Source organism: Coloeus monedula (assembly GCF_965178545.1).
Source record: "Coloeus monedula genome assembly, chromosome: 12".
Taxonomy (NCBI): domain Eukaryota; kingdom Metazoa; phylum Chordata; class Aves; order Passeriformes; family Corvidae; genus Coloeus; species Coloeus monedula.
The window spans coordinates 14,342,739-14,368,265 of record NC_138792.1 but is presented as its reverse complement, the minus strand read 5'-3'; the positions used below and the strand labels follow the sequence as shown (position 1 = coordinate 14,368,265).

Sequence of the window (25,527 nt, the reverse complement as noted above, 5' to 3'; positions counted from 1 at the left end):
TCAGGGTGCCACCAACCCCTCTGGACTTGTGTGCAGCACAGGTACAGGGAGAAGCTGGCACAAGGAGCTCCCTGAGGAGCCAAGCAGCCGAAGTCAGAGGGAGTCCACTCCTTTGGAGGACCCCAAGTGCCACCAGCTGTCCCTAGCCCTGTCACCAACAAATGGGCAACACCTGAATGGCAGGAGGGAAGAAGGAAGTCCTTGACACTGCAGCTGCCCTGAGCACGACAGTGCCTGCCGCAGGGCTGAAGGCTTACACCAAAATCCCCGTGCACCCCTGGGCAGACTTCTTCTGCCCATGACCTTGGGGCTCATGCCAAACCCAGGTTCCAGATTTCATCCCAGGGAGGCAGCTGCTGCTGAGGAGCTCTGACATCCTGCAGGTGTCACCAGGCAAAGCCCTCTCAGTGTCACCAAGGGAGTGCACGCTGCCATGGCCAGAACATACAGACAGGGGAGGGAGCAGAGACAGGTGCCAGATGTGGTGTTCCCAGGGCTGCCAGACCCCTGTCACAACCCCGCAGCTCCCATGGGGATGTGAGCATATTTTGAGGGCAGTTCTCTTCCTCCCTGTTCACGGCTGCACTGACAATGTGGTGAAAACACCGGGAACACAGTGCAGCAGAGCTCCCCACATGGCATCCCAAGGGACACCAACCAGCCTTGGGGACACCAAGCGTTTCTGACAAATCCCCTGAGACCTTTACCCCACTGAGAGGGGAGGTTCAAACACAGCGGGGGGATGTGTGAAACCCACCCAGCCACAGCTGTTGCAAGAAACCAAAGCCCTGGGGCCAGCCAGCAATGCTTCTGTCCCTGCTCAGGATGTCCAGAGAGGTGACCAAGGTGCACCCAATGCCTTTGCCAGGACATCAATGTCCCAAGTGTGCCTGGCACCTCCCACAACACATGCCTGTACCTACAGAACGTCTCTCCAAATTAGAGTGAGTTGGCTACGTAAGTGCCATTTAATCAGGGAAGACCCACACCCTCTGATGGCTGCAGTGCTTTTGCTGCCTGTGGGGATGAGGAGGCTGCACAAGCCTCCACATTCCCCAGCTTGGCACAACCCATGCTGGTTTCCCAGCTGGGCAGCTGCTTGGAAACCTCCAGGTTCCTCATGCCACCCTCTCCCAGAACCATCCCCAACCACCTGGCATCACCTCCACCAGCTGCCCCAGGAAGGAATCTGCCTGCGGAGGCAGGGGCACGGACCAGAGCAGGGTCCTTCCCTCTGTGCAGGCTTCAAGATGACAAGGGGTTTATCCAAATCTGTTCCTGCTTCTCACATGCCCCTGCCCTGTCTCCATCCATCCGTTCATTGTCGTCAGCCAATCTCCAGCCTGGCCTCCATGCTCTGATGCATTCTGCCTCGCCATCCCAAGCCAGGAGGCTTTCAGCCAGCCAGGAGCTGACAACAGTCTGATTTACTCACCTGGGTTAAATGCAACAGGAGGATTTTGGGTGTTTCCCTCCAGGCTCTTCCGTCAGCAGTGAGGCTGGCCCATACGGGGTCATTGTTGGGCTGGGGCAGCTCACCCAGCGCCGAGGCAGCATCTGCCAGAGGGGTGACACTGACAAAGGGCCACCACTGCTACCATGGCTTCACTGCTCTGTTTACACCTGCCTCCTCCCTCTAGGAACAGAACAGGCAGCCCTGCATCCAGGCAGACACAGCTCATTTGAGGCCGGTGCTTGAGACCCAAAAATCCCCCAGGCTTGGCAGAGAGGTGCTTCACTGCAGCACCGCAGCACCAGGCTCACAAAGGCAGAGGATTGCTGACAAAACAGCCCAAAAATGAGCAGTAACAAATGAAATCAAAAGCTTGAATCCACATTTCTTGCCCTGGGGAGCAGCTGGGGCCTGGTACTGCCCTGCCCTTTGCTCCGAGCCAGCAGCCAGCAGGCCGAGGATGCACATGTTCACACTGGGCTGAATTTACCCACGGCTCCTGGGCTGGAGTGCTCCAGGCCCTCTGCTCCAGCATGGTTACACAACCCCGGTTATGAAGAAAATCCAATTACAGACGTTATTTGCAAGCCCAAGTGCACCAGTGCACGTTGGAGGAATGCAAGCTGCAATGGGCACAGGTTCCTGGCTGGCCCAGAGTGAGCGGATCACCCCTGGGGGGACTTGCTGCTCTTCAAGCAGAGGAATTCCCAGGACATGAAAAGAAAAGTCAAGGAGGTTTCATAGAGTAAAATATCTTAGTATTTATTGTGTCTCAGGACAAAAGAATTCTACTCAATACATAAAATGAGTTGAAGCAGCATATAATACTGACAATCAAGTCACAGCTGAATCGGTGCAAGGACACCTACCAAGGTAAAGGCACCAGGAGCTACATCACCAAACCTCGCTACAGCTTACAAAGAACCACTACAGCCTGTACTTAAAGAAGTACAACTATAAAAAAGTATATAAAACCCAGGGGAGGGATGAGACAGCTTGGCAACAACCTTGCTGAGCCAAGGCTTCAGGCAGGCAGGACTGCGTTTTAACAGCCCTATCTCAAGAACAACCGTGTCTGGAGAGCGAGAGGACATCAAGGGGCTGCCAGAGGGAAGGGGAAGCATCTCTTTCCCAATGGAGGCACTGAAGATGAGCACTGGGACACCCAAGAGGCCACCAGCACGGTCTGTTCAGCACAGTGGGGCACTCGGGGAAAGGGCCAGGGGCCGCAGCGCCCAGAGGAGCGCCCTGGCTGCAGCCACCACAGCTACACCAATTATCCCAGGTAGTGGCACAGCAGAGTAGTGTCAGGACAAGTCCCTGAGTGCACCAGGACAGCTGCTGCACTCCTTTCTATGAGCTATTTGAGAAGAAGATCAGTCAGTTCAAAGCAAGATTTCACGATGCGGCATCCAGAGGAAAACTGGAGGTGGAGGCCTCCTCCCCAGCCATTCCCTGCAACACACACAGCAGAGTTAACAGACAGGATGGGTTTATACACAGGGTAAAATGACACAGCAGACGTGGCCTTGCAGGTACCCTCCAATCCCACACCCCCCACACATGGTACCCCCACCCCAGCGGTGACCAGCAGCAGCCAGGGGGGCAGAGGCAGCCCACCAAGCTTACAGACATACCGAGCCACAGGCACAGAGCGCTGAGGGCCAGCTACACCATCTCATACTGATTGTTTGTGATGTACCGGGACAGGCAGCAGGCGAGAATGATGCCGATCAACTGAAAAAGAGAAAAAACAAACCCCACATGTCAGAGGTAGCCACACCAGGGAGAGGTGTTTTCAGGAGAAAACCTTACAAATTGATCCAGGGCTTTATGAAATCCAAGGATGGACAGTGGGGTTTACAGACCACAGCAAGGGCTGCTGCACCCTGCTTCAGAATCACCGAAAGTGGCTGCTGCACCAGATCCTGTCAGGCACCAACTAAACAAGCTCCTCACAAGGGATGCTCCAGGTCCCATCCTGTTACATTTTGCTTCATGAAGCATGTACTGTTTTACGGTAATTGCAGAGATTACACAGATATCAGGAGTGTCACAGCCAATTACACAGCCACCGGAGAGTGGCAGCACCTCTCCCTGTTGCAAGGACAGTGGGGAAGCAAGGCTGCTGTTCTCACATCAGGAAGGTACTGTTATCACAACATGCTCTGCTATCACAACATAGCCTCCCAGCACCTGTGCAGACTGCAGGGCCAGATCCACCCTGACTGACCTCCACAAGCAAAGTTGGAGGCACATCAGCACAACATGTCCCTGTCAGATGCATGACTCAGCCAAGCTTGCTGAAGAGGCAATAAAAGCTAGGAACTGGTTACAGTTCCCAAGCCTGCCATCAGCTGAGATAATGTTGCAGCTGGGAGTGTGTGTCCAGTTCACCATTCCCGTATCAGCCACATCTCAGTAGCCCAGAGCGAGACCAGCCCAGCCGAGGAGAGGAGCAGAGCGAGCAGCCGGGCACAGCAGAGCGGCTCCGGCTCTCCCGAAGCACTCAGTAGCCTGAGCTGCAGCCAAGGGCTGTGAGCTCCCACCTCTCCCCCAGTTCAGTCCATCCCTCACGGGAAGCACACAGTGACGAGCTCATTACAGCTGAACATCCTGGCGGGGTTCCTGCTCCCCAGGCCGGCGCAGGCAGCCCGTGGTCCCGGCGCCTTGGCACTCACACCACGGCCTGTGCGTGCCGGGTCAAGGGGAGGCAGAATGTGAGCCCCTCCAAAGCCAAGGCCAGCAGGAGGCCAGCTGCACATCCCACATCCCGAGACAGCCCTCGGCACCTCGGGAAAGCCCAGCGCGGCGTCAGTGCCCGGCGTGGCCGAGCTGGGGGCAGGGGCCTCCCGTTTCCTGCCGGGGCTGGGGCTGCCGAGCACGCTGCTGCTGCGGCTCCTGCAGGAAGCGTCCTGCAGGATAAACTGAAGGAGACACTGGGGAGTGGGAGGGAGAGGACGCAATGGCAGGGTAGGGTAGCCCGTGGGGCGGTCGCCCACCAGCACAGGTGGTGCCCCACGGGCACTCACAGGGACCCCACCACACAGAAGTGATGCCAAAACACCTTCCTGATAACAGTGGTGGGTGGGCAGGAAAAGGAAGGACGCAAATTTGATCCCTGCCAACAGCAGGCGCAGAGAGTTTGTCCATCTCCGTTTGTTTTTCCTTGAAGTCGGTTGTTTCAGAGAGGAACTCTTTCCAAATAAACCCGGGCTCAAGGAAATAGAGCTGTGGCTTCAGCCCTGGGTGCAAGAGACTGGGCCCTGCACAGCAGGCAGATTAAACCCAAGGGGAATCCACACAGTAGCTGCTCCTCCCTGGCTGAAACCAACCATGCCTTTTGTAAACACCAGACTTTACACCGGAATTAAATACCTCTGGAGACATGCTAGCGTCACTCTGCACTCCTCCCAAGCCAGACAAGGGAGATTTACCTGGAAACACGCGATGCCAAAGGAGATTCCGGCCACAACGCTCATTTTGGACTCCATTGTTGATGTTACCAGGAAAAAACAACCCTGCAGAGGGGGCAAAGTAAACACCTGGAGTACTCCACCCCCAGGAGTACAAACCAGCTCCTCCCCAAAGCACCAGCAGCTCCAGGGGAAGATGCTCCTGTGCAGGCAGCAGGGGGGTCCTGGCTGCCCCCCTCCCACCAGACCTCAGCAGAGCCATTTCCCTATCAGGGCTGCCCCAGCCAGTCTCCCAGCCCAGATGCCTTATCAAGGGGAGCACTGCCCTTGGGCTGCTCCCAACCTGAGCAAGGTGACTCAACAGAGGAACGCTCCTTGCATCACTCAGCCATCCCCGCTGATGAGGTCACACTCACCACCGGGTCAGGACTTTGCACCGATGGGAGATGTCAGCACTGCCGAAACAAACTTCACTGGAAACTACTTCCTTACTCACCTGCTCTTCAAAACACCATCCCCAAAGGCCAGTGCTTGGGTCTGACTGGTCCCTGATCTCAAAGGAAGGAGTAGGGGAACCTCAGATAGAAGGGAGGACTCCATACCCTTACCCCACCTCCACTCCAGAGAGTCCCTGGGCCACTGAACATCTGCATCAATAGGGCAGTTCTCCTTTCAAGCTGGCCAGGGACAGACTAGCCCTTCTCTACACACCCGTCCCTGCCCTCCCCATCTCCAGTACTGGCAAGCGGATTTTTCTGAGCTTAACTTACATCCACAAACACTTTAAGCTTCGCCTTGTTTGGGTCTTTCAGATCTTCCTCCGAGCAGTCGTTCTGGTTCTTGCAACAGCTCCGGGGGATGCCCCTCTGGCTGAAGTATTCAGTCCTCTCCCAGTCAGAATAGTTCTGCACCCCGCAGCAGTGCAGCTGGAGTGGGAAGCACATTTGGGGAACCTGGTCACACCAGGGAACTGACCCCAATCCCACCATCACTGCCATGGCTCCCCTACCCTTGCCCATCTCAGCCAGCATCTGCCAAATTCCAAAGCCTGTGACTGGGATGCCAGTGCCCCAGAGGTCCAAGGGAACACCCTGGGCCAAGGGGAGCATTCCCACCTGCTGGCAGCCAGACGCCAGCCTGGGGCTCTCACCGTTCTCTGGATGGTGTCGACGGCCTCGCTGTGCCGGTCCGCGGTCACGTTGTAGTCCTCCAAGGCCAGGTTCAGGTTACTCTCAAAGTTTGTCTTTATCTGTAAGAGAGAGGTCTCAGCAGAGGTGCCGTCCCCTCCTGCCCCGCAGGACCCGCGTCCCCGCGTTAGTCACCGCTCGGTGATGGCAGGAATGACTCCGGCCATGGCCAGCAGACATTTCCCAGCCACCAGGCAATTAGAGGCTGTATTAAAGGGCAGGCTGGCTGCACTGTGGCAGCAGGGATGCTGCCTGTAATAACACGGACCTGCACCGTGCCAGCTCCCTCCCAAGCAGGCTGCTCCGCAGCACAGGAACCCTCCGAGGAGCTTTAATTACTGAAATTATTGCAGAAGATAGACCAAAGCCAGAAATTACAGTCCAGGGCTACTCTGCCTCGTCTGATGGAGGGACAGTGTGCTGTGCTGGGCTGACCCTGCACCCAGGGTTGTCCTTCTGGGTCCTTACAGGGACCAAGCTGCTCCTTGTGCTGGTTTACCCCCATTTTCGCTAAACTAAGCACTGCTCCCAAGCAGCACCTCTGTCCCTCCAGTGACATCTGCAACTGCCCTCGGGTTAAAAGCAGCCTCAAACTCACTCTGCAGCACTGGGAGGCAGCAGTGGCCACCCAGACTCACCTCGTGCCTGAAGACGAACCCCACGATGGCGGCCACCAGGACGATGAGGAAGATGAGGGACAGGAGCATTGCATACTGCGGGCAGAAAGGGTGGGATGGGAGGGGGTGGATGGGATGGGGTAGGACAGGACGGGACAGGGTAGGGCAGGACGGGACAGGGTAGGGCAGGACGGGACAGGGTAGGGTTGGGATGGGATCGGACAGGAGTAGGATGGGATGTTTCGGGATGGGTCGGGATGGGTCGGGATGGGTCGGGATGGATCAGGAGAGGATGGGGCTCCATCCCACCCTGTCCCAAGCCACCCACCAGCTTGAGCATCCAGGTGCTGCCGCGGCAGGTGGCAAAGCAGCCGAAGGTGCCCAGGAGGACAACGACGGTGCCAGCGCCCACCAGGACGAACGGGACATTGGTGGCTTTCTCGTCCAACAGGGAGAAGTAGACGGCCAGGCTCACCCTGCCCCAGATGCCCACGGCCAGCAGCACAATGCCCGACACCTGGTGGGGAGAGGGGAAAGCCGCAGTGGCTCGCGACTGTCGCGACAGAGCGGCGCGGCCGCGACTTGCCGGGGGGTAGGGTGGGCGCTTACCCAGAAGACGAAGGTGTAGGTGAGCAGGACGCTCTTGAGGCAGGTGATGACCGGCTTCGTCTGCAGCCGCCGCGACGGGGACGCCATGGCCGACACGGGGCAACTGCGGGGCCAGGACGGGCCGGGCCGGGGCGGGGCCAGGACGGGGCGGGGCGGGGCCAGGACGGGGCGGGGCCGGGGCCCCGGGAACACGCCCCCGACACGCCTCCGGCCCCGCCCACCGCCGGACGTGCCCGAGTGCTCACGGAAAGGGCCGAGCGCGCCAGCAGGCGCGGTGCTACTCTCCCCTCCTCCCACAGGGGGCGCCCTGTCCTGGGACACCCCCCGTCCTGGGACACCCCCTTGTTCGGTGTCACCTCCTGTCCGGTGTCGCCCCCTGCTTGTCCTCTGTCACCTCCTGTCCGGTATCATCTGCTGCCTGGTCGGTGCCACCCCGTGCCTTTCCCTACTACCCCCTGTCCGGCGCCACCGCCTGCTTAGCTCGTGTCATTCCCTCTCCAGTGCCACCCACTGCCTCCTCTGTGCCACCTCCTGCTTCTCCCATGCCACCTCCTACCTGCCTGGTGCCACCCGCTGCCACCTCCCGCTTGCCCCGTGCTACCCTGTGCCACCCCTCGCCCAACCCATGCCATCATTCCCTGCCTCCCCGGTGCCACCCCCCGCCTGTCCCGTGCCACCTCCTGCCCGGTGCCAGCCAGTCCCTGCTCTGCTGATGCAGCCCTAGCGTGCCCCACCCCCTGTCCAGGTGTCCAGCGGGACAGCCACCCCGCGCCCCAGCACATGGCATTACCGCCATGCTAACGAGCGCCGGGCTTCCTGCCCTCCGCGGGGCGAGCCCTCCCGGGGATGTGTCCGGGCTGCGGGGGCTGTGGGCTCCCCACAATCGGCGGCGGCAGCAGCAGCCCCGCACGGGGCCTCCCGCCTGCCCTGCCCAGGACAGCGGGTTTATTAATTAGCGCGCTCACCAGCCTGGCCGCTACATAATTAGCCCATTGAGACAGCAGCACATCCTCCTCTGCACATCCCACGCGAGCGCTCCTACCTGTCCGTGCCAGGCTCATGGCCCGCTTTTCCTTGCCCACGCGGTCCCGTGCCCCCGAGCCCAAATCCCGGGTGGTTCCAGCTCCTGCCGTACCTCCCGCCCGACCCCAACACCGCGGGCTGCGGGGCAGCGGGTCCTGACAAAGGCATTGCGGTGCCTCTGCCTCGCGGGGGCTGAACTTCAGCCGGGAAACAGACCCCAGCTGCAAGCGCTTGCCTCGGGAGCGGTTCCGGAGCCTTCCCGTCTGCAGCGGGGTCTCTCCCTCCCTCCTGGCGAGAGGTGGGAAAGGGGACCTGGCTCCTGCGGTTTTGTGCTCGTCCCTGCAGGCCCCCGTTCCCGGAGCCCGTCAGGGCTGGCACAGGCTCGGTTTGGCTCTCTCCTGTGTCTAAACAGGCTTCTGGCTCTTCTGCTTGCAGAAGAAAACCTCTTACAACCTTTTAAAGCCCCGGAGAAGCAGGAGGCGCGTTGGAAAACGGGCGATCCTGGGATTTATTATTTTTTACAATCTCATCATTTTGGGCCTGACTCACGGCTTTTGAATGTTTGGGATGGGCAGCTAAGGGGGAAAGTAAGTTTGCTCAGCACAATCAGAGCAGCCAGGCAGGAGGGACAGACATCTGTGCAGTGACAAGGCGACAGAGGGGGCCGTCATCCTGCCTCCAGCTCGTCTCCATCCTCGCCAGGGCTCGCGGCCGCTCCAGGACTCCACACGACAGGCGGGCTGCCTACCCCGGCTCCCCAGGATGGCGCAGGAGGCAGCCCCCATCCTGTTGGTTGTCCTTGCCAGGCTGGTGTCATCCACGTGGCATGAAGGTGAGTGCCGGGCTGTGCGGGCACAGCGGGGCTCCTGGGGGTGGCAGCCTGTGCGGCTCTGCTCCTGCTGAGGGCCCGTGCTGGGAAGGGATGGAGGGTGCCGGGGTACAGCGGTGCCAGGAGAGCATCAGTGACGGAGGGTATGGGGTGCTGTGCGGGCGAGCTGTGGGTGCAGGGAGGAATGGAGGGGATGCTGGGATACTCATCCAGGGAGGAGTAGAAAACCAGCCTCTCTTCCTCACACCCCCGCCTGCGGGAGCGCAGTTTCCCGCTGACTGTCTGCTCCCACGGGGGCCATCGGCCGGCAGATGTTTGCTGGATGGAGCACACAGTCCCAACCCAGCCACGGCTGGACCACCACGTCACAAGCCTTGTTTGAGGTGGTTTCCACCTTCCCTGGCCATGCTGCCAGCATGCCTGGCTGGGGATACTCCTGCCCGGTGCAGCCGGGGCTGAGCTGGCCCCAGGTGAGAAGGAAAAGGCAGCGCTTGCAGTAGAAGGAAACATCACCATTAAATGGCGCATCTGCCTGCGGGGACACAGTGCACTCCGTCCCCAGGGCCCCGGGGGGAGTCTTGGCAGCGCCCCCGGAAAACACCTTTGTTCAGCCGGTCACGGACGCATCCCCACTGCCGCCCCCATGGGTACCATCCCCGCTCCTCTGCTCCCCGAGGCATCCATGGCAGCGTGTGAAAACAGCAGCAGGACAAACGCTTTGTGAAAACGAGCGGGAAGTTCCATAGTAAAGTTCATGTTGGAAAGATTCGTAATGGAGTTTCCTACCCGGGACGGCGGGGCTTCTGCTCGGGTTGGCCCTGGCGGATATCCCCTTCCCAAAACCCAGAGCAGAGACAAGGGGAGATTGGGTGCAGCCACGGCGGGGCTGCCGCTGTGCATGGGGTCCCTTCCCGGGCCGAGCATCCCCGCCACGGCGGAGGGGAGCGCGGTGGGCTGGGCTGGCGGCGAGGAGGGGGCAGCGCTGGCGGGGGCCAGCGGAAACGCGGCGGAAACGTGAGCTCAGTGCTGGGGAATGCCGCGGCCGGCCGAGGCGCCGAGGGGCCGCGGGGAAGGACGTCAGCCCTCTCCCCCTGCACGGGTCCCTCCTCGCCGGCGAGTACCTTGCCCATGAAGGCACGGTGCGCGCCCGGGGGCGGCCCGCAAGGATGGCGCAGGGCTGTCCTCGCCCCGTCCGTGGGGCCCCTCTGCGCAGCACGGGTGGCGTGGGGCCAGCGCCTCCGGCCAAGCCCCTTCAGCAGCTTCATCCTTCCCTGGAGCACGGGCAAGAGGCTGCATCCCCACCACCCCGGCCGGGCAGCGTGCTCACCCTCCCTTGCCTTGGTGAGGGGATGGGCAGGAAAGGGCAGCTTTCTTTCTTCCCTTGGGATGCCCCGTGGCAGTGATGGTGCCATGGGAGCGGGTGGAAGGACTTCCCGGCAGCACGAAGCTGGGGGTCGGTGCCAGCCCACTCCCGCCAGCACCCGTTTCCTGCCACAACCACGGCTGCTCCTGCCGCTGTTTAGTCTGCGGCTGGTGCCAGGGCACACCATGTCGCTCGGGACTGGGCTCGCGGTCTGCCCGGCTTAACTCTTGACAGCAGTCCCAAGGACAGGGTCTGCCCAGGGCTGGGGTTGCTTGTCGGGAGTTGAGGGACGTTTTGCAGCCACGAGCTACCCCGCAGCCTGCTCGTCTCTTCCCTCCTCCCCAGGGTCTGGCTACTACCTGGAGAGTCACACCAACGAGGTGTACGCAGAAGAACCCCCCCCTGAGCCTGCCCTGGACTACCGTAGAGGTAACAGCACCCAACCCATCCTTTGGGTCCTCATGGGGAACGGCACGGCAGGTTCCTCTATCACCTCCCTGCTCTCCCGCAGTGCCCCAGTGGTGCGCCACGCTCAACATCCACCGCGGAGAGGTCACTTGTTACTCGCCCCGGGGCAGCTCCTACCGCAGCAGCCTGGGGACACGCTGCGAGCTGAGCTGCACCCGCGGGTACCGGCTGGTGGGTCCCAGTGCTGTCCAGTGCCTGCCCAGCCGCCACTGGTCCGGGATGGCGTACTGCCGACGTGAGTGTCCCCGGCCCTTGCCTTGCCAGCATCCCCAGAGGCACCCACCGCGGCCAGTCCGGGGTGCTCTGCCCACTCGCATGGCCGGCAGCCGCTTCCCTCCCCTCTTTGCTCTCTCTATCCCAGAAATCCGGTGCCACGTGCTGCCAGCGGTGCTGCGGGGCTCCTACGTGTGCTCAGCAGGCGTGCAGATGGATTCCCGCTGTGACTACACCTGCCTGCCCGGCTACCAGCTGGAGGGTGACCGGAGTCGCGTCTGCATGGAGGATGGGCACTGGAGCGGGAGCGAGCCAATCTGTGTAGGTAAATTCTCACCCCACGCTGCTGGGGCACGCAGGGGCTGATTGCTCATTCCTGGGGTGTCTGCAGGTGTCACCTCACATCCAACCCGGACATTCCCTGCACCTTCCTCCCTTGGGACCCCTGTCCCTGCTGCTCCCCACAGTGCCATTAGCCCTGAAGCACTGGCACCAGCCCGGGACTGGGGCACTCAGCGCTGGCTTTACAGCAGGTCCAAATGGCTCCGAGGTCCCTGGGGTGGTTCAACACCGGGGCTGGTGCCTCGTTCTCATAGCTCAGCTAAGATATTCACAGGTTCCATGAGTCCCTCTCCTCCCTCTGGGCAGATATGGAGCCTCCCAAGATCCGCTGTCCAGACTCCCGGCAGCGCATCGCAGAGCCAGGCAAGCTGACTGCCACTGTCTACTGGGACCCTCCCCGCGTGAGGGACTCTGCTGACGGAGTCATCAAGAGGTGAGGGCAGAGGTGCTGCAGGCCCTGCCAGCGAGGGCTGGAGGCCGTGCCGGGTGCCCCTGCCCGGGGTGCTGATGGGGAAACCCGTCTGTTGGGCGCAGGGTGATGCTGCGGGGCCCGGAGCCCGGCTCCGAATTCCCTGAAGGAGAGCATGTGATCCGCTACACCGCCCACGACCAGGCTTACAACCGAGCCAGCTGCAAGTTCAGCATCCGTGTCCAAGGTGAGAGGGCTCCCGTGGGGCCGCTTGCTGCTCCCCCCAGCTCCAGGCTCCACACCCACTGCTGGGGCTGAGCTCCATCAGCCCCAGCCCTCAGCCAGCTTCCCTCCGTGCAGTGAGGCGCTGCCCTGTCCTGAAGCCTCCGCAGAACGGGTACATCTCCTGCACCTCTGACGGCAACAACTACGGTGCCACCTGCGAGTACCTGTGTGACGGGGGCTTCGAACGCCAGGGCACCTCCCTGCGGGTCTGCCAGTCCACCCAGCAGTGGACGGGCTCGCAGCCCCTTTGTGCACGTAAGTGGTGCGGGCAGGGCAGGAGCTGCCCTTGCCAATGCCCTGCGCTTCGGGGGATGCTGCCTCATGGGTCAAAGGGGTGATGGGAGCCACGATGGCAACTCCCCCCACACTTGTCTCTTACCCCAGCCATGCAGATCAACACGGATGTGAACTCGGCCGCCAGCCTGCTGGATCAGTTCCACGAGAAACGCCACCTCTTCGTCATCTCAGCCCCCGACCCCTCAAACCGCTACTACAAGATGCAGATCTCCATGCTGCAGGTGAGGAGACCTTCCTGCTGCCCGCCTCCCCACCTCCACATCCAGCAGCCCCTCACTGTCCCCCTCCCACACAGCAAGCTGCCTGCGGGCTGGACCTGCGCCATGTCACCACCGTCGAGCTGGTGGGGCAGCCCCCACACGAGGTGGGACGCATCCGGGAGCACCGCCTGTCCCTCGGCATCATCGAGGAGCTCAGGTAGGGAGACAGGGCGCTGTCCTGCAGAGCCAGGTGCCTGTTTGAGGGGACAGGGAATGCTTCTTGGAATGGCAAAGCATGAGGTTGCAGTTGGGTTCATGAACAGCCCCTTTCTGCTGCACCAAAGGGGCTCGTGCAATGGGGGGACCCCCATGCAAGTCTGAATGCAGTATCACCAGAGCTTCCCAGAGCTCACAGCCCCGGGGAAGAGATGGGAGCCCCCACTCCTGGGGGATCTGAGCATGGTTGCAAGAGGTGGGCAGGCTCAGCCCTCAGTGCATGCCCCCAGCCCTGAGCAGCGACCCCCCTTGCACCTGCAGGCGCTTCCTGCACCTCACGCGCTCCCACTTCAACGCGGTGCTGCTGGACAAGGCGGGCACCGACCGCGAGCGCTACATCTCCCCGGTGAGCCCCGACGAGCTCTTCGTGTTCATCGACACGTACCTGCTGAGCGAGCGCGAGGCGGCCCGGCGGGCACAGAGCGGGGACCCCTGCGAGTGAGCCAGCGCCGGGGAGAGCCCCCGCCACTGCCCTCAGGGGAGGGACACCTTCCTTTCTGCTTTTCTAGTCGCCCACTGTAGAGGAGGAGCAGGGTGCCAAGGACCCCGGGGAAGGGGAGCCCCTCTCTGGCTGTTCTGGCACAGAGAGGCGAGCGGGGACTGTGTGCCAGCATCGTCCCACTGCCCAGCAGCCCGGAGCTGTTTCCAGCTGGGGGATGGTTCAGCCCAACCAGGACCATGGCAGGAGATGCTGGAGTGCCCCTGCTCAAATCCCAGGGCAGGGAGGAGACAGGGAGCCAGAGGGGCACAGGGAGGGCAGGGAGGGCAGGCCGGCCAGCAGTGTGACAGCCTCTAACACAGCAGCTTCAGCCTCCCCATAGCTCACCCTGTGCACAACCTGGACCTGATGCCTCCCACTCCAAAAGCCCTTATTAAAAGCAAATGGCCCCGTGCTCAGCAGAGCCCACAGCAACCAGCCAACATGCAATCCACCCCAAAGGGTTTGGCATCTCCCCTGCCACTCACTCCCTCTCCCACCACCTACAGGGAACCCTTTCTGGGAACTGCTTTGGCAGTAGAATATTAACTAGAAATAAATAAATTTGTATAAAAGTCAGTGCTGGCACACATGTCACTGAGAGGCCTGGAAAACAAATGTTTCCTGGGGAGTACTCTCCCCAGGCTGACCCCACACAGTTCCACCCATCCTGTGCTGCAGCTGGGGCTGGACTGTGTATGGGGAAGAGGGTGGAGAGGACAAGGAGAGAGCAGACTGTGAAATGGGGTGGTAGGAAAAAGAATGGGAAGAAATAAGAACACAATGACATTTCAAAGCATTTTGCCTGGGGGAGAAGAAGGGAGGGTCCACAAGGACTCCAGTTCAGCCTGAAATCTGGTACAAGGCTTATGACAAGAGAAAAACCCTTTAAATGAAGCTAGGCCAAGAAGACTTTCTGCCCAAGCCTGTTTAGAGAAGGTCATGTTTATTAAAGTGTAAGAAAAAAAACCCAACCCACAGTTGGCAGCCCTGCCAGGCTGTGCAGCAAGCACGGCTCCCGACAGCGGTGCCAGTCCTGGTGCTACAGCCTACGGCCTCAGCTTGGCCATGGTGGAGCGGAGCTGGAGTGTCCCCTCTGCCCAGGAGCCCGGATACTGGCACATCTTCTGCCACAGGTTCAGCTCCTCGCCCATGGAGTCCATCCAGTCCACAGCCTGCCCGTTGCTCATGCCTGGGAAAAAGATGGAGAAAGTCCCTGCCGGAGCAGCTTCCTGCCTACAGCACAGCAGCCCCAGCAAGGCTGCTGGTGCCCAGTTTGGTGGGCCCCAGGCTCCTCACCATTGCCCACCCCCAGCCGGACACCCCCGAGGAAGTCGTTGCTGGACAGCGGCTCCCGGTCCCAGACCGTCAGCTCCAGGCAGATGTGCTGCAGGTCCTCAGGCTTGATACCATTGTACACAAAGGTGTGATTGTAATGAGGGTTCAGGGTCTTCTTCACCACAGGCGTCTTCCTCTTGGAGGCTTTGTTTTTGTGTGGCAGGAGGTAGCTGGGGGAAGCAGCCCCTTGGGTTAGCACAGGGGCGGCTGCCTCCTGCTCTGCAGGCTGGGGCACCTCAGTACCCCAGGACCCGGCCTGGAGCCCCCTTCCTGCCTGTCCCAGCACGGCTCAGGAACAAGGACCACCCCGCAAAGGGCCCTCCTCCAGGCTCCCCGGCAGCTTTGGGAATACAGCCATGGAGAGCAGTGCCTTCATCACTCCCCCACCCAGGACCCTCACTCACCCCTTGACAAAGCTGTCTGAGGTCCCCCCAGACTTGGCAGCTGTGAGGTTTTTGGCTTCTTTGATCCAGACCTGGAGTTCACCACCGTTCCCTGTTTTACCTAGGAGAAACCCGACACAGTAGAAATTAATCAAATTTAATTTCCACCACTGTAAACTTCTGGAAAGGTCCTGCTGAACACTCTTCATCCCAGAGGCAGGTGCAGAGCCCGGGCTGGCATCTCCTCTTGCCTTCTCCTGTACTGGCCCTGCCTGATGAGGCAAAGGCAGACAAAATTGCTTCACGCAGGGCCCAATGGTCGAGCCTAGTCCAGCTGCAAGGAAGCACTGGGATGGTTCAGGCAGCCTGAGGACAGCCAGGTCTGCCCTGACCCAGGGCAGCTCTGCAGGCATTGAAGAGAAGGCTGCAGTGAACCCCATCCAGAGCCAGCTGGCATGGCCACGAGCAGGTCCTGCAAGGCTACACACTGATCCTGGAGCTTCAGCACTTACCTTTCCTGCCATTCCCAGCCCCAGGATGCTTGGCAGATGGGATGTACTTCATGGAGACAACCAGCTCCCCCTTGTACTGGTGGAGACCAGCAGCATCTGCCCCAATCTGCAAAGAGGTGAGAATTACCAACCACTGCAGAGAGGCCATGGCACACACAGTGACAGCCTGGTGTGCAGCACCTCCCCAGGCTGGGACAAAGGACTTGTCTTCTCCTAGATGTGGCTGAGCTGGCACAAGTGCCTGAAAACTCTCCCCAGCATGACCAGAGTAGCCCAACTCCTTTGGGATCTTATTTTGGCTCAATCACCTGACAAGGAGGAGGGAAGCCAGGCTCACGGCAGAAGATCTGCCCTTTTTTACTACAACAGCACTGTTATCTCCACTGGGGTTTTCATATCTCCAAATATTTGATTTGGCACAAGCCTTTTGGCAATACTCAACCGAGGTCTCCACACCCCTCTGCCCACTGAGGGCTATACCCCAGCAGGAGCAGGCAGAGGAGGCTGTGGGCAGCAGGGCTGGGGTGGCAGGGGCACACCTTGCCATGCAGGGGTAGGAACTCCTCCAGGTGGCTCTCAAAGTTCCAGGCATCCAGTGGGACTTCCACCTCCCCCAGGAACGTGTTGCGGCCAAAGCGATCGTGGTGCCACACTGAGAACTGCAGCGTCCTCGCAAGCAGGAGGGACTTGTTAATCTCATACTGGGGAGAGAGAGGAAAACCACTGGTGAGCAGGCAGCAGAGGGCAGGGGCAATACCATCAACTTGGCATATATCACCAGCCACAGCTCTTGAGAATGAGAGAAGACAGGTCTGAGGAGCAATGGATGCACACAGGAGCCTGTTCATCTTTCTTTCCATGCCTGTTGAAACCTCAGAGTCCCAGGGCAGTGGTGCAGGAGCCTGTGTTCTCCCAGCAGATGGTCCTCAGAACCAGGACCCATGCCATCTAGCCATCCCACCACAAACTGAGCTCTGCTAGCCCACCGAGCCTCTGGTGGCCAGAGCACAAGACCTCAGCAAACCTGGCTGTGAGAGCCTAAAAACCAAACCACAGCTCTCACCTCCTTCTGTGCAAGAGGGTCTGGCCTCAGAGGTGCGCTGCCAGGCGCAGGGAGAGTCAGCCAGCAGGAATGGTGAAGGGCAGTGCCAAGTTGTTCTGCCCTGGGGCCCAGAACTGTCTTATCTCTGCCCCTGCAGACATGCTGCTCTCCCTCCTGCCACTGTAGCCTGCCTCCAGGGGCCTGGAAGCCTTCACCATGGAAGAAAATATCCAGGGTAAGCAGGATGCCTCTGCTCTGGGGAGTGCCACAGGAACCAGGGACATGTCCCATGACACGTTCACACCTGCAGCTGTGCCTCCACCTCACCGTGGCACTGGGGCTTGGCAGCACAGAGCAGAGCTGCAAGTGGATTTTTGTAGCTTTCAGAGTGCAGTCTCTAGACACGGGTCCTCTGCAGAGACTCTGCTGCAGGGTTAGGAGCTCACCCCCCCCCTCGCTTGTTCCAGCAGCATCCCTTGAGAACCTGCACCCCAACCCATCCCCACCCACCTTCAGCAGCTCGTTGTACAGGGGGTTGATGGTATTGCGTTTGATGGTTGTCTTGCGTTTCCCCTGCCGGGATTTGTCAGGCAGGAGGTAGGTCTTCACATACCTGAAGGGAGGGACAGGCAGCACTTCAACAAGGTCCCCTGCACAATTAATCGCCCGAGCTCCCCAGGGCAACCCCAGACCTTCTGCCTCACCAGGACCCTCCCACTTACAGCTCCCATCTCTGGTGAGCACCCCACAACCCAGCTGGGCACCACCAGTGGTGCCAGCAGCCATCACCCCCTGGCTCTCACGGGTTGGAGCGCTTCCTGCCCTCGTCCCCATAGGCCAGCTGGCGACACTCCTTCACGTGAATGAACAAGGTCTGCGTCTTCTGCTCGTAGCTCAGGGAGAAGGAGATGCCCCCGGTGACAGCCACGCTGCCGAAGTCGCCAGCCTCACTGTAAATGCTGACCATGCTGCCCAGTGTGCTCTGGAAGACATGGCAGGGCTGAGCAGGCACAGGATCACCGGACAGTGCCTGTTCATCCTCAGCAAGGCTACTCCCCGTTCCTCTTCTGCACAGCCTCATTCACCTCCCCGTGGCTAGGGATGGCCACCAAGTGCCTCCCACCCACACATGGGCTCCCTGGAACAGAGCTGAGTCTCTGCATTTTGATTCCCTTCAAGGGGAAGAAGCCCCCCCACACAAGGCTCTTGCCCCTTCCCTCCAGGAGCTGCCTGCCCTGCCTCCCTCCCACCCAACCCGTTGGCCCTGCCTTTCTCCATCACTTCTCCATCACTTCTCCTGCAGTGGAGCAGAGCACAGCCATGCCACAGAACTCACTGAGGAGGTGCCACTGCGCATGCTGCCCCGGGCCACCCGCTGGCGGTGGATCTCCACCAGGTTATCGATGTCCTCCTCCTCCTCCTCCTGCAAGGAGAGAGACAAGCTGCCTGTGTGGGGAGCGGTCGGGCACAGCCAGACAGATACTCGGCTCCTCCAGCTGGCAGCCATCTCCATGGCACTCTGAGAGTCTCACCAGCTCCGTGTTGAGGCCAGGGACTGACTTGCTCCTGTCCCCCAAAGAGCCACCTTCCCCCACAAGGTCCTCAGGGCGCAGGTCGATCACCGACTTGGTGTAGTCTGCACGAGAGGTGGTGAGCGGGAGGCAGCGGCACGGAGCAGGACTGGCAGAGTCCTGCTGCTCCCTCCCACAAGAGGCCATCCCAGCCTCTCCCATCTGCACTGAAAGTCCATCACAGCCCAGGGAGGAGCAGCTGCCCACCCCCGGCCGTGTCGGCACCCAAACCCACGGCACCCGCACAGCTCTCACCCGCAGGCCTCACCACCCGACGGGGGTTCTTCTTGAATATCGTTTCGTGCTCGTCCACCAAGGTGCTGCTGCGGGTCCCCACGGTGGCATCCTGGGGAGGAAGAGTCCCTTCAGAGCAGGGCAGGGCTGGGTACCCCACAGGGCTCCCAGCCCCACGCCCCAGGACAGGGCCGAGCCTGCCGGAGCAGCGTCACACACCCGTCCATCAGAGAACGCGGTTTTGGAGCGGAGAGGGAGGGTCAGGCTGGAGGAGGCAGGTCCTGCTGGCACAGCAACCTGTTTTCCAGGGACGGCTCTCTCCAGGGAGTTCCTCCTGTGGCGGAAACACAAAGGTCTGTCCCAGGCCACAAGCACAGCTGGCAGAGCAAGTGCTGGCCAGGAAGTGCCACTTGAGCTGCCTGTAGCAGCCGGGGAGCAGAGGACCTGCCTGCCCAGGGACAGGCTTCAGCCCAGCCAGAGGAGCCAGCTTCCCCTCACTAGACTGAGAAAAACACATTTCAGATGAAGCTCCTCATCCTCTGCCAGCCAGTCTTGCCAAGGACAACCCACCCCAGGAGCCTCTCACCTGCCCCCCACATCAGCAGGACTAGGTCTGTAGCTATCCAGGCTCATGTTTTCCATGGACTCTGTGTCGCTTTTGCCATCCCGAGGGTCTGAGGCATCTGGAAACAAACTGCAGACAAGCAAAACCACAGGTATGTCCTGTTTGGCAAGGAGGTCGGTCTGAGAGAGCTTCTGCACCACCGATGATCCGCACGGTGTGGCAGATTCCTCTCAAACCTGCAGCAGATGAGAGCTGGTGCCTGCAGCATGGGGGACAGCAGAGATTCTTACCTGGACCCCTCCCGGGGTGCAGGGGGGCTGGGCTGCCGAACTGCAGAGGAGCTTTTAGGCTCGCTGAGCTGGGCTTTCTGTAGGAGGGTTTGTCCCACAGTCTCTCTTTTGTTGGCTGGAAGGAGAGAGGCATCAGGAGGAACACTGCGCCAAGCTCACTGCCTGGAGCAGGAGTTGCTCCCATCCAGCTCCACACTGGACAGAGGTGCACTGAGGAAAGCTGGAGCTTCCCAGATAGCTGGGCTGTGGGAGAAGGCATTGCTGTGGCAACCCTACCTGTTGGTTTGTGCCGCAGGGACAGCCGTACCATGTCGCTGCCCAAGTGGTTGGCAAAGCGGTTCACCCTCTGGTCATAGAACCAGTCGCCCGTTGTCTTCTTCAGCTCACTGCAGGGCAGGGGGTGGTGGGGGCAGTCAGGGGCAGTGAGGGCTGTCCCCTGCCCCAACCCACCCTCGGTGCTGCCACAACCCAAGGAGAACACAGACACAGTGGGCAAAATCAGCAGGTGACCGGGTAGAGACAATTCACTGGGCAGTGGAAAGGCCCAGCTACATCCTCAGCAAACACAGGAGCAAGACAAGTTTTGTAGGACAGGGGAGGCCAGAAGGGAGGAAACCCAGGATGTTTGAAACACAGGCTGTGCAAGGGGCACAGGGGGATGCTGCAGTCAAGTCAGGGGGTGAAGGAGCAGGGTGGACATGAGGGAGACACAAGAGCAGGGTATGACCCATTTCTCCGTCACCTAAACATGGGAACCCTCTCCAGGAGTGATGGCAGAGCGAGCTGCCCTGCATTGGAGAGGACTAGCCAGGCTAGGAAGGGCTGGCCATGGGGCATCCAGCTGAGGCAACTGAGAAGAGGAAGGGGACAGGAGGCATGTACAAAAGGTGCCTGCCACCTGTCCCCGGCTACTCACGCCTCCTTGGTGCAGACTTTGCAGCGCCAGGAGCCATTGGGGCTGTAGGAACGGCAGTCCCGACACACCAAGTGGTTGCAGTCCCGGCAAGTGTTGGCCTTGGGGCTGACGCGGCCCAGGCTCTGCTGGCAGCGGGCACACGTCCTCTCGCTGTAGCGCTGGCTGCCTCGCTTGGCTCCCTTGCGCCGGATCTCCAGCAGCTCATTCTTCAGGCGCCTGCTCAGACCCGACACCAGGAGCTGTTAGAGCCGCCCCGGGACCCCGGGGGACCCCCGTCACCCCCACTCTCACTCATCCACCCGCTTCCAGAGCGGAGCGGGGAACAAGCTCCTGCCCAGCCCCAGCCGCGCTCGCACCTGATCCTCCTCTCCTCTGCTTTGCGGAGCTCCTCGTCGCGCTGCAGGACCTGCAGGATCAGATCTCTCTCCACGTCCGACAGGAAGGACAAATCCACAGCCTCCGACATCGCTCCCCCCGGGATGGCTGGCCCTCACCAGATGCCAGCTAGGGACATGCGAGCTGCTGAGCCCGGGTCCTGCCCCGCGAGATGCCCCGTGCCCGTTCCCGGGGCTGGACCGGATCGCGGCACCCAGGACATCGGCCCGCCCGCCGTCTCCAGCGCCCTGCCCCGGGCTGGGCTCGGGCCGCCTGCCAGCCCCGCCGTCCCGGTGACCTCAGCCGGCTCCGTGGGACCGGGCTGACGCCCAGCACCCGCGGGCAGCCCCGGCAGGAAGGAGCCGCCCCGGGCTGCCCCTCCCACGAACGCACCGGGGCTCGGAGCTGCCGACCCCGAGGAGCCGCCGGGAGCGGACACGCACCAGGACCCGCGGTAAGGACAGGATCCGGCTCGGAGGCGGCGGCACCGAGACCCGGGTGGCTGCGGCTGCTCCAGCCTCGACAGAGCCGGAGCATCTGCTCGGGGGCTGCAGCCGCTCCCCTCCCGGGAACCGGCGGAAGGGCCCTTCCCGTCCCCGCAGCCGCGCCCCGGCGTCCCTCGGGGAAGAAGGGCCGGCGGGACGGAACCCCGGCTCCTCTCCGTCGGGGAAAGGGGGAGCCGGGGCCAGCGGCACCGCGCTCTCAGCGCGGCCACCGGGGCTGGGACCTGCCCCCACCCCGGGACACCGCGGCTCGACCCCCCGACAGCAGAGGGACACCTGGCTCTCCCCGATTCCCCACCAGCCGAGGGATCCCCGTCCTCCCCCGTCCGCGGAGGAGCTCTCGGTACCCCCGGCCCCGCCGGCGGAGCGCCCCCCGGTCCCACGATCCTGCCGGTACCTGCAGCGGCTCCGGCCGGCGCCTCCCGGCAGCGGGAGGGGGGCCGGGACGGGAGGGCGGTGCCGCTGCCTTAAAGGAGCCGCGCCCGCCGCACCTGCGGCACCGCCGGGGCTGCCCGTGCGGGAGGCGGTGCCCGCTCCCTCCATCCCCTTTCCCCGGCCGGGCCCCCCCGGCAGAGCTGCGGCTCCAGCCCCGCTTTCCCCCGGCTCGGCAGGGCGGGGCCCGGTGCCCCATGGCCCTGACTGGGTGGGCAGCAGAGCACAGAGCGCACCCGCACCCGAACTGCAGGGGACCCCCCGGGATGCCCAAGGGGGAGCCCCAGGGGCGCGGCCGTGCTGTCCTCCCGCCGCAAGGCTTCAGCCGCTGCCCTTGTCCTTCGCAGCAGAGATACGGTCCCCGCACGGCGCCTCGCCCCTGCCCGCAGCAGCACGGGCACCACGGGAACTCGGAGCACACGCGGCTGGACGAGGCGTGGGGCTCCACCCGTGGGGAGGTGGTTTCTCGCCATGCAGGACAGCGGGGGAGGCCACCTGGGTGCAGCCCAAGGCAAACGAGAGGACGCGGCTCTGCCCAGACTTTCAGCCGCACCCCAGGGACGGGAGAGCCAGAGGCTTTTAGCCCTGTGGGAAGCGATGGGACACTGACACAGTGGAAAAAACCACGGAGACATCAAAGGGCCAGCGGGAGCTCACTCATGGGGCGGGGGTTCGCTCCACCGGGAGTACACACGCAATAAATACGTAGAGAGCTTTGGGCTTGCAGGCAGATGATGCCACAGAGGCTTTGCTCCCTGAGCCCCTCCACACACCACCCTAGGACCCAAAGTCCCCAGGCCAGACCCCCACGCTTGCACCAGTGTTCACGTTTTAACTGGACACCAACAAGAAGTAGTGAGAAACATCCTTATTTCTGTAAAAAAGATACAAGGAAAACGAGATGAACAGACTTGTTTCCAGTACATTAAAAAAGCATGCTGGTAAATACAAGCACAAAGCTTGTCCCTGACCTGCTGAAATGAACCCAGCAGGAACCCAAGGCTTCTCAGCCCTGTGGATCTCTCCTGTGTGAAAATGGGGCTGAAGTGCTACCACATGTCCAAGATCTGGGCAGCAACTGGCACAGCCAGGGCAGAACACTGGCACTCTGAGCCCCACCTCGCTCCATCCTTGTCTGGATCCTGAAGGGATCTGCCATGGGAGCACAACCCTGGATGCCCTGGGCATGGCGAGGCACTGTTGGGCAGTGCTGCCACCTGGGAACTAGGGGACACAAGGCACATCCAGGCTGGCAGCAGGACACTGCTGGTAGCATCTCCCTGCCCCTGGTGCTTGATACCACCCTTCCATGGGAGCTGGAGCCCCAGCAGTGCCCATGCCCAACTATACAGGCAGCACTGGCCGGCACTCAAGGTCCAGCACGAGGTGATGCACGTGTGGTGCGTAGGACTTCACTGCCTCGATGTGCAGGATGCTGGTGCGCCACGGCCGCCCATGCAGCTCTGCCAGCAGCCCCTGGATCCGTGTGGCCGTGGCTTCAGCCCACCTCTGCCACTCGGGTCTGAGCCTGGCGCCCAGCATCTCCTTCCCACCATCCTCCGTTGGGTGCTGTGCCTCTCCCCCAGAGCCAGTTGCCTCTGGAGAGCCCCGCTCAGCCGGCAGGGCTGGGGCCTGCGGCAGGGCCGGCTTGGGGGGAGTCTCCACATTGTGGTGGATGTGGAGAACCCCACCCGTGTCCTTCTTCAGGACGCGGCAGGCCACCGGCCAGCCTCCCTCCGAGCTGGGAATCAGCCCCAGGTTCACCCTGTCTGCGACGTCCCGCAGCTCCAGCTGGGAGAGGAGAGGAGGTGAGGGGATGCCAGCAGGGAGGGGGTCCGCGGCCAGGCGGCAGCGCTCACCTGCCGGCTGTCCCCAGCGTGGATGTGGCAGCGATCTTGCACCCCGTTCAGCACCAGGGTCCTGTGCAGGGCCTCCACGGCGTGGCTGTTCCACTCACAGGCATGGACAAAGGCGGCTCCCGCGTGAACCAGGAATGGCAGCGTGAAATAGCCGATGCCTGTGGGCAGGAGGTGGCAGTGGCTGAGGGCAGGGACCTGCCAGAGAGCCACACTTTTCCCTGCGGGCAGGGCAGGATGTAAATTGCCTCCCTGGCTCTCCAAGAGTTCTTTGCTCTGGATTGGAAGAAGCCCAAACACTGGAAAAATGGACATTTATCCCTCCCTCTTCTTCAAAAGCAAAATCTCTTGAAAAAAGTTTAGAGGGGCTTATCTTACCTTCTGTCTTTGGCCATCAGGTTGAGACCGACCCTGCTCTGCAGAAGCGTCCAGATTACCATTTATTTTAATTAATCCAGAGCAGTTTTGTGGGTGCCATGTCCTTTCAGTGTGGCACAAATTGGAAGCACTAACTTCCTTAAGCACAAACAGTGGCAAATCTTTCCTCTGGATCCAAGTGATTCCCCAAACCAGCACCAGGTACAGAACACGGCTCTGCAGAACCTGAGTGCAGGACATCCTAAGTGTTCAAAGGCCACAGGGACACAGGAGGGACAGCAGTGCCAGGACAGTTGAAGGGCTCACAGACAAGACAAGAGCTCAGTATCTTTCATTCCAGGCTGCAAATGACATTTCATGTCTACTTGGATGCCATCAGCAGCTGCGCCACTGCTCTCTGCCAGCCCATCCTGCCCGACCCCTCCTCCGTCCCCGTTACCTGCGTAGAGATCCACCAGGACCTCCCCGGAGCAGGGCAGTGAGGCCACACGCAGCTTCTCTGTGATGTTGCCCGGGGAGAACATGCACTTGGTCACGTCAAAGGTGTACCTGGAAGAGCCCGCCGAGATGGTGAGGGCAGTCCCTTCCCACACCAGCCGCATCCTGCGGCTCCTGCCTACCTGATCCCGTTGTCCACGTGCTCCACCCAGCCATCCTGGCCCAGCAGCAGGGTTACGCTGGGGGTCCGCATCCCATCCGGCATCACCCGTCCTCGCCTGGCCACCCGCCGGGCCCCCAAAGCTGCGGCGACCGTCTCCCAGAGCGCCGAGCCTGCAACGCAGCCGTCCCGGCAGACTGGGAAATGCGGGCAGCAGCCCCGCGGGCAGGACCGGGGCAGGCAGACCCTGCTCTCCCTCACCCAGCCGCTCCCACGGCGCAGCCTGGAAGCTGTCCTCGCTCAGCAGGACCAGGTCCCCGTGCCTCTGCCAGGCGTGGGGCACATCCCGCTCCAGCTCCTCCGACCAGGTGCCGCCCAGCAGCCGCCGCAGCTCATCCCGCAGCTTCTGGGCAGGCGTCCGGCGGCGGGCGGCCCTGGAGGGGACAGGGCCCTGCAGGAGGAACGTGGCACACGGGGCTGAGAGCCCACCGCCCACACAGCGCTCGGGCCAAGGGAGCTCTCCCAACCTGGATCCAGACCCGCTCACAGGGCACCTCCGGGGGCAGGCGGAGCTGGGAGAGCTTCTCCTCCAGCACAGGCAGCGCCACGCGGCGCCCCGGCCCCTGCTGCAGCTGGTAACGCCCGTCCAAGAGCTGCTCCTCTTCCAGGCATTCCCTGCACGGGGAATGCAAGACACGCTCAGACCCTCCTGGTGCAGGGCTGGCCCTGTGACCCTCCTGCCGGAGCAGCACAGGGCTCCCACTCCCCCTCGTTGCCGGTGCCCCTCACCTGAGGCGCTGGGCGAACCTCCGCTCTGTGGCCAGCGCAGGGACAGCCATGGGGACGTCCGTGGCTTCCATCCTGCCAAGCCCCAGGCGGTGTCAGGCCGGCCAGGGACTGTGCGTCGGGGCCGGTGCCCGAAGCTGCATCCCGGGGGCTGCCCGGAGGCCGGCTCCTCGGTGCCGGGGGGATCCCCGGGGCCGCACCCGCCCCCCGTTCCTGGCTCCCGGCGAGTCCCGGCCGCCCCCCGCCGCCGCTGCCGGGCCCGCGTTTCCCGCCGGAGCGCTTT

General features: G+C 61.8%; 4 protein-coding genes across 6 annotated transcripts; 1 reads left to right on the top strand and 3 right to left on the bottom strand.

Annotated features, from left to right (window-relative positions):
* Positions 1-2,307: 2,307 nt before the first annotated feature.
* Positions 2,308-7,394, bottom strand: TSPAN6 (tetraspanin 6). Of its 2 annotated transcripts, XM_082289640.1 has the most exons (8): positions 7,283-7,394; positions 7,002-7,190; positions 6,695-6,769; positions 6,020-6,118; positions 5,640-5,795; positions 4,891-4,974; positions 3,091-3,190; positions 2,308-2,908 (listed from the first exon to the last, which is right to left on the bottom strand). In XM_082289640.1, the coding sequence occupies exons 1-7, from the start codon at positions 7,367-7,369 to the stop codon at positions 3,122-3,124; spliced, it is 759 nt and encodes a 252-aa protein (XP_082145766.1). In that variant the 5' UTR covers positions 7,370-7,394; the 3' UTR covers positions 2,308-2,908; positions 3,091-3,121. The 2 variants fall into 2 exon arrangements, with proteins under 2 accessions (XP_082145766.1, XP_082145767.1); XM_082289641.1 differs by lacking the exon at positions 6,695-6,769.
* Positions 7,395-9,067: 1,673 nt separating this feature from the next.
* Positions 9,068-13,654, top strand: SRPX2 (sushi repeat containing protein X-linked 2; the record flags this gene model as incomplete). The annotated part of the gene is made up of 10 exons (XM_082289437.1): positions 9,068-9,137; positions 10,843-10,926; positions 11,009-11,200; positions 11,327-11,503; positions 11,827-11,953; positions 12,055-12,176; positions 12,290-12,469; positions 12,599-12,732; positions 12,807-12,928; positions 13,249-13,654. The coding sequence occupies 10 exons, from the start codon at positions 9,068-9,070 to the stop codon at positions 13,427-13,429; spliced, it is 1,389 nt and encodes a 462-aa protein (XP_082145563.1). The 3' UTR covers positions 13,430-13,654.
* Positions 13,655-14,400: 746 nt separating this feature from the next.
* SYTL4 (synaptotagmin like 4) lies at positions 14,401-21,629 on the bottom strand. The gene is made up of 17 exons (XM_082289348.1): positions 21,592-21,629; positions 20,673-20,820; positions 20,317-20,532; positions 19,677-19,786; positions 19,401-19,515; positions 19,132-19,239; positions 18,765-18,879; positions 18,567-18,657; positions 18,273-18,376; positions 18,077-18,163; positions 17,544-17,722; positions 17,251-17,353; positions 16,238-16,399; positions 15,699-15,804; positions 15,208-15,307; positions 14,765-14,973; positions 14,401-14,657 (listed from the first exon to the last, which is right to left on the bottom strand). The coding sequence occupies exons 2-17, from the start codon at positions 20,780-20,782 to the stop codon at positions 14,515-14,517; spliced, it is 2,058 nt and encodes a 685-aa protein (XP_082145474.1). The 5' UTR covers positions 20,783-20,820; positions 21,592-21,629; the 3' UTR covers positions 14,401-14,514.
* An 850-nt stretch (positions 21,630-22,479) lies between these two features.
* On the bottom strand, positions 22,480-25,464 carry TRMT12 (tRNA methyltransferase 12 homolog). Of its 2 annotated transcripts, XM_082289479.1 has the most exons (7): positions 25,248-25,464; positions 24,986-25,133; positions 24,720-24,909; positions 24,481-24,631; positions 24,300-24,409; positions 23,486-23,643; positions 22,480-23,417 (listed from the first exon to the last, which is right to left on the bottom strand). In XM_082289479.1, exons 1-7 carry the CDS (start codon positions 25,316-25,318, stop codon positions 22,971-22,973), a joined length of 1,275 nt encoding a protein of 424 aa, XP_082145605.1. In that variant the 5' UTR covers positions 25,319-25,464; the 3' UTR covers positions 22,480-22,970. The 2 variants fall into 2 exon arrangements, with proteins under 2 accessions (XP_082145605.1, XP_082145604.1); XM_082289478.1 differs by having other exon boundaries at positions 24,300-24,909.
* Positions 25,465-25,527: the final 63 nt, after the last annotated feature.

Excerpts from the sequence above, each read along its gene's own strand:
- TSPAN6 (XM_082289640.1), bottom strand. The coding sequence starts at position 7,369 with ATGGCGTCCCCGTCGCGGCGGCTGCAGACGAAGCCGGTCATCACCTGC. Across the intron at positions 6,770-7,001 it reads GCACCTGGATGCTCAAGCTG|TATGCAATGCTCCTGTCCCT; the intron begins GTGGGTGGCTTG and ends TTCTGCCCGCAG. Across the intron at positions 3,191-4,890 it reads TTGGCATCGCGTGTTTCCAG|TTGATCGGCATCATTCTCGC; the intron begins GTAAATCTCCCT and ends TCTCTTTTTCAG.
- SYTL4 (XM_082289348.1), bottom strand. The coding sequence starts at position 20,782 with ATGTCGGAGGCTGTGGATTTGTCCTTCCTGTCGGACGTGGAGAGAGAT. Across the intron at positions 20,533-20,672 it reads GCAGAGGAGAGGAGGATCAG|GCGCCTGAAGAATGAGCTGC; the intron begins GTGCGAGCGCGG and ends GGGTCTGAGCAG. Across the intron at positions 19,787-20,316 it reads AAAGTCTGCACCAAGGAGGC|TGAGCTGAAGAAGACAACGG; the intron begins GTGAGTAGCCGG and ends CCTGCCCTGCAG.
- TRMT12 (XM_082289478.1), bottom strand. The coding sequence starts at position 25,318 with ATGGAAGCCACGGACGTCCCCATGGCTGTCCCTGCGCTGGCCACAGAG. Across the intron at positions 24,910-24,985 it reads GTGAGCGGGTCTGGATCCAG|GGCCCTGTCCCCTCCAGGGC; the intron begins GTTGGGAGAGCT and ends TTCCTCCTGCAG. Across the intron at positions 23,644-24,299 it reads CCTGGTGGATCTCTACGCAG|GCATCGGCTATTTCACGCTG; the intron begins GTAACGGGGACG and ends TCCTGCCCACAG.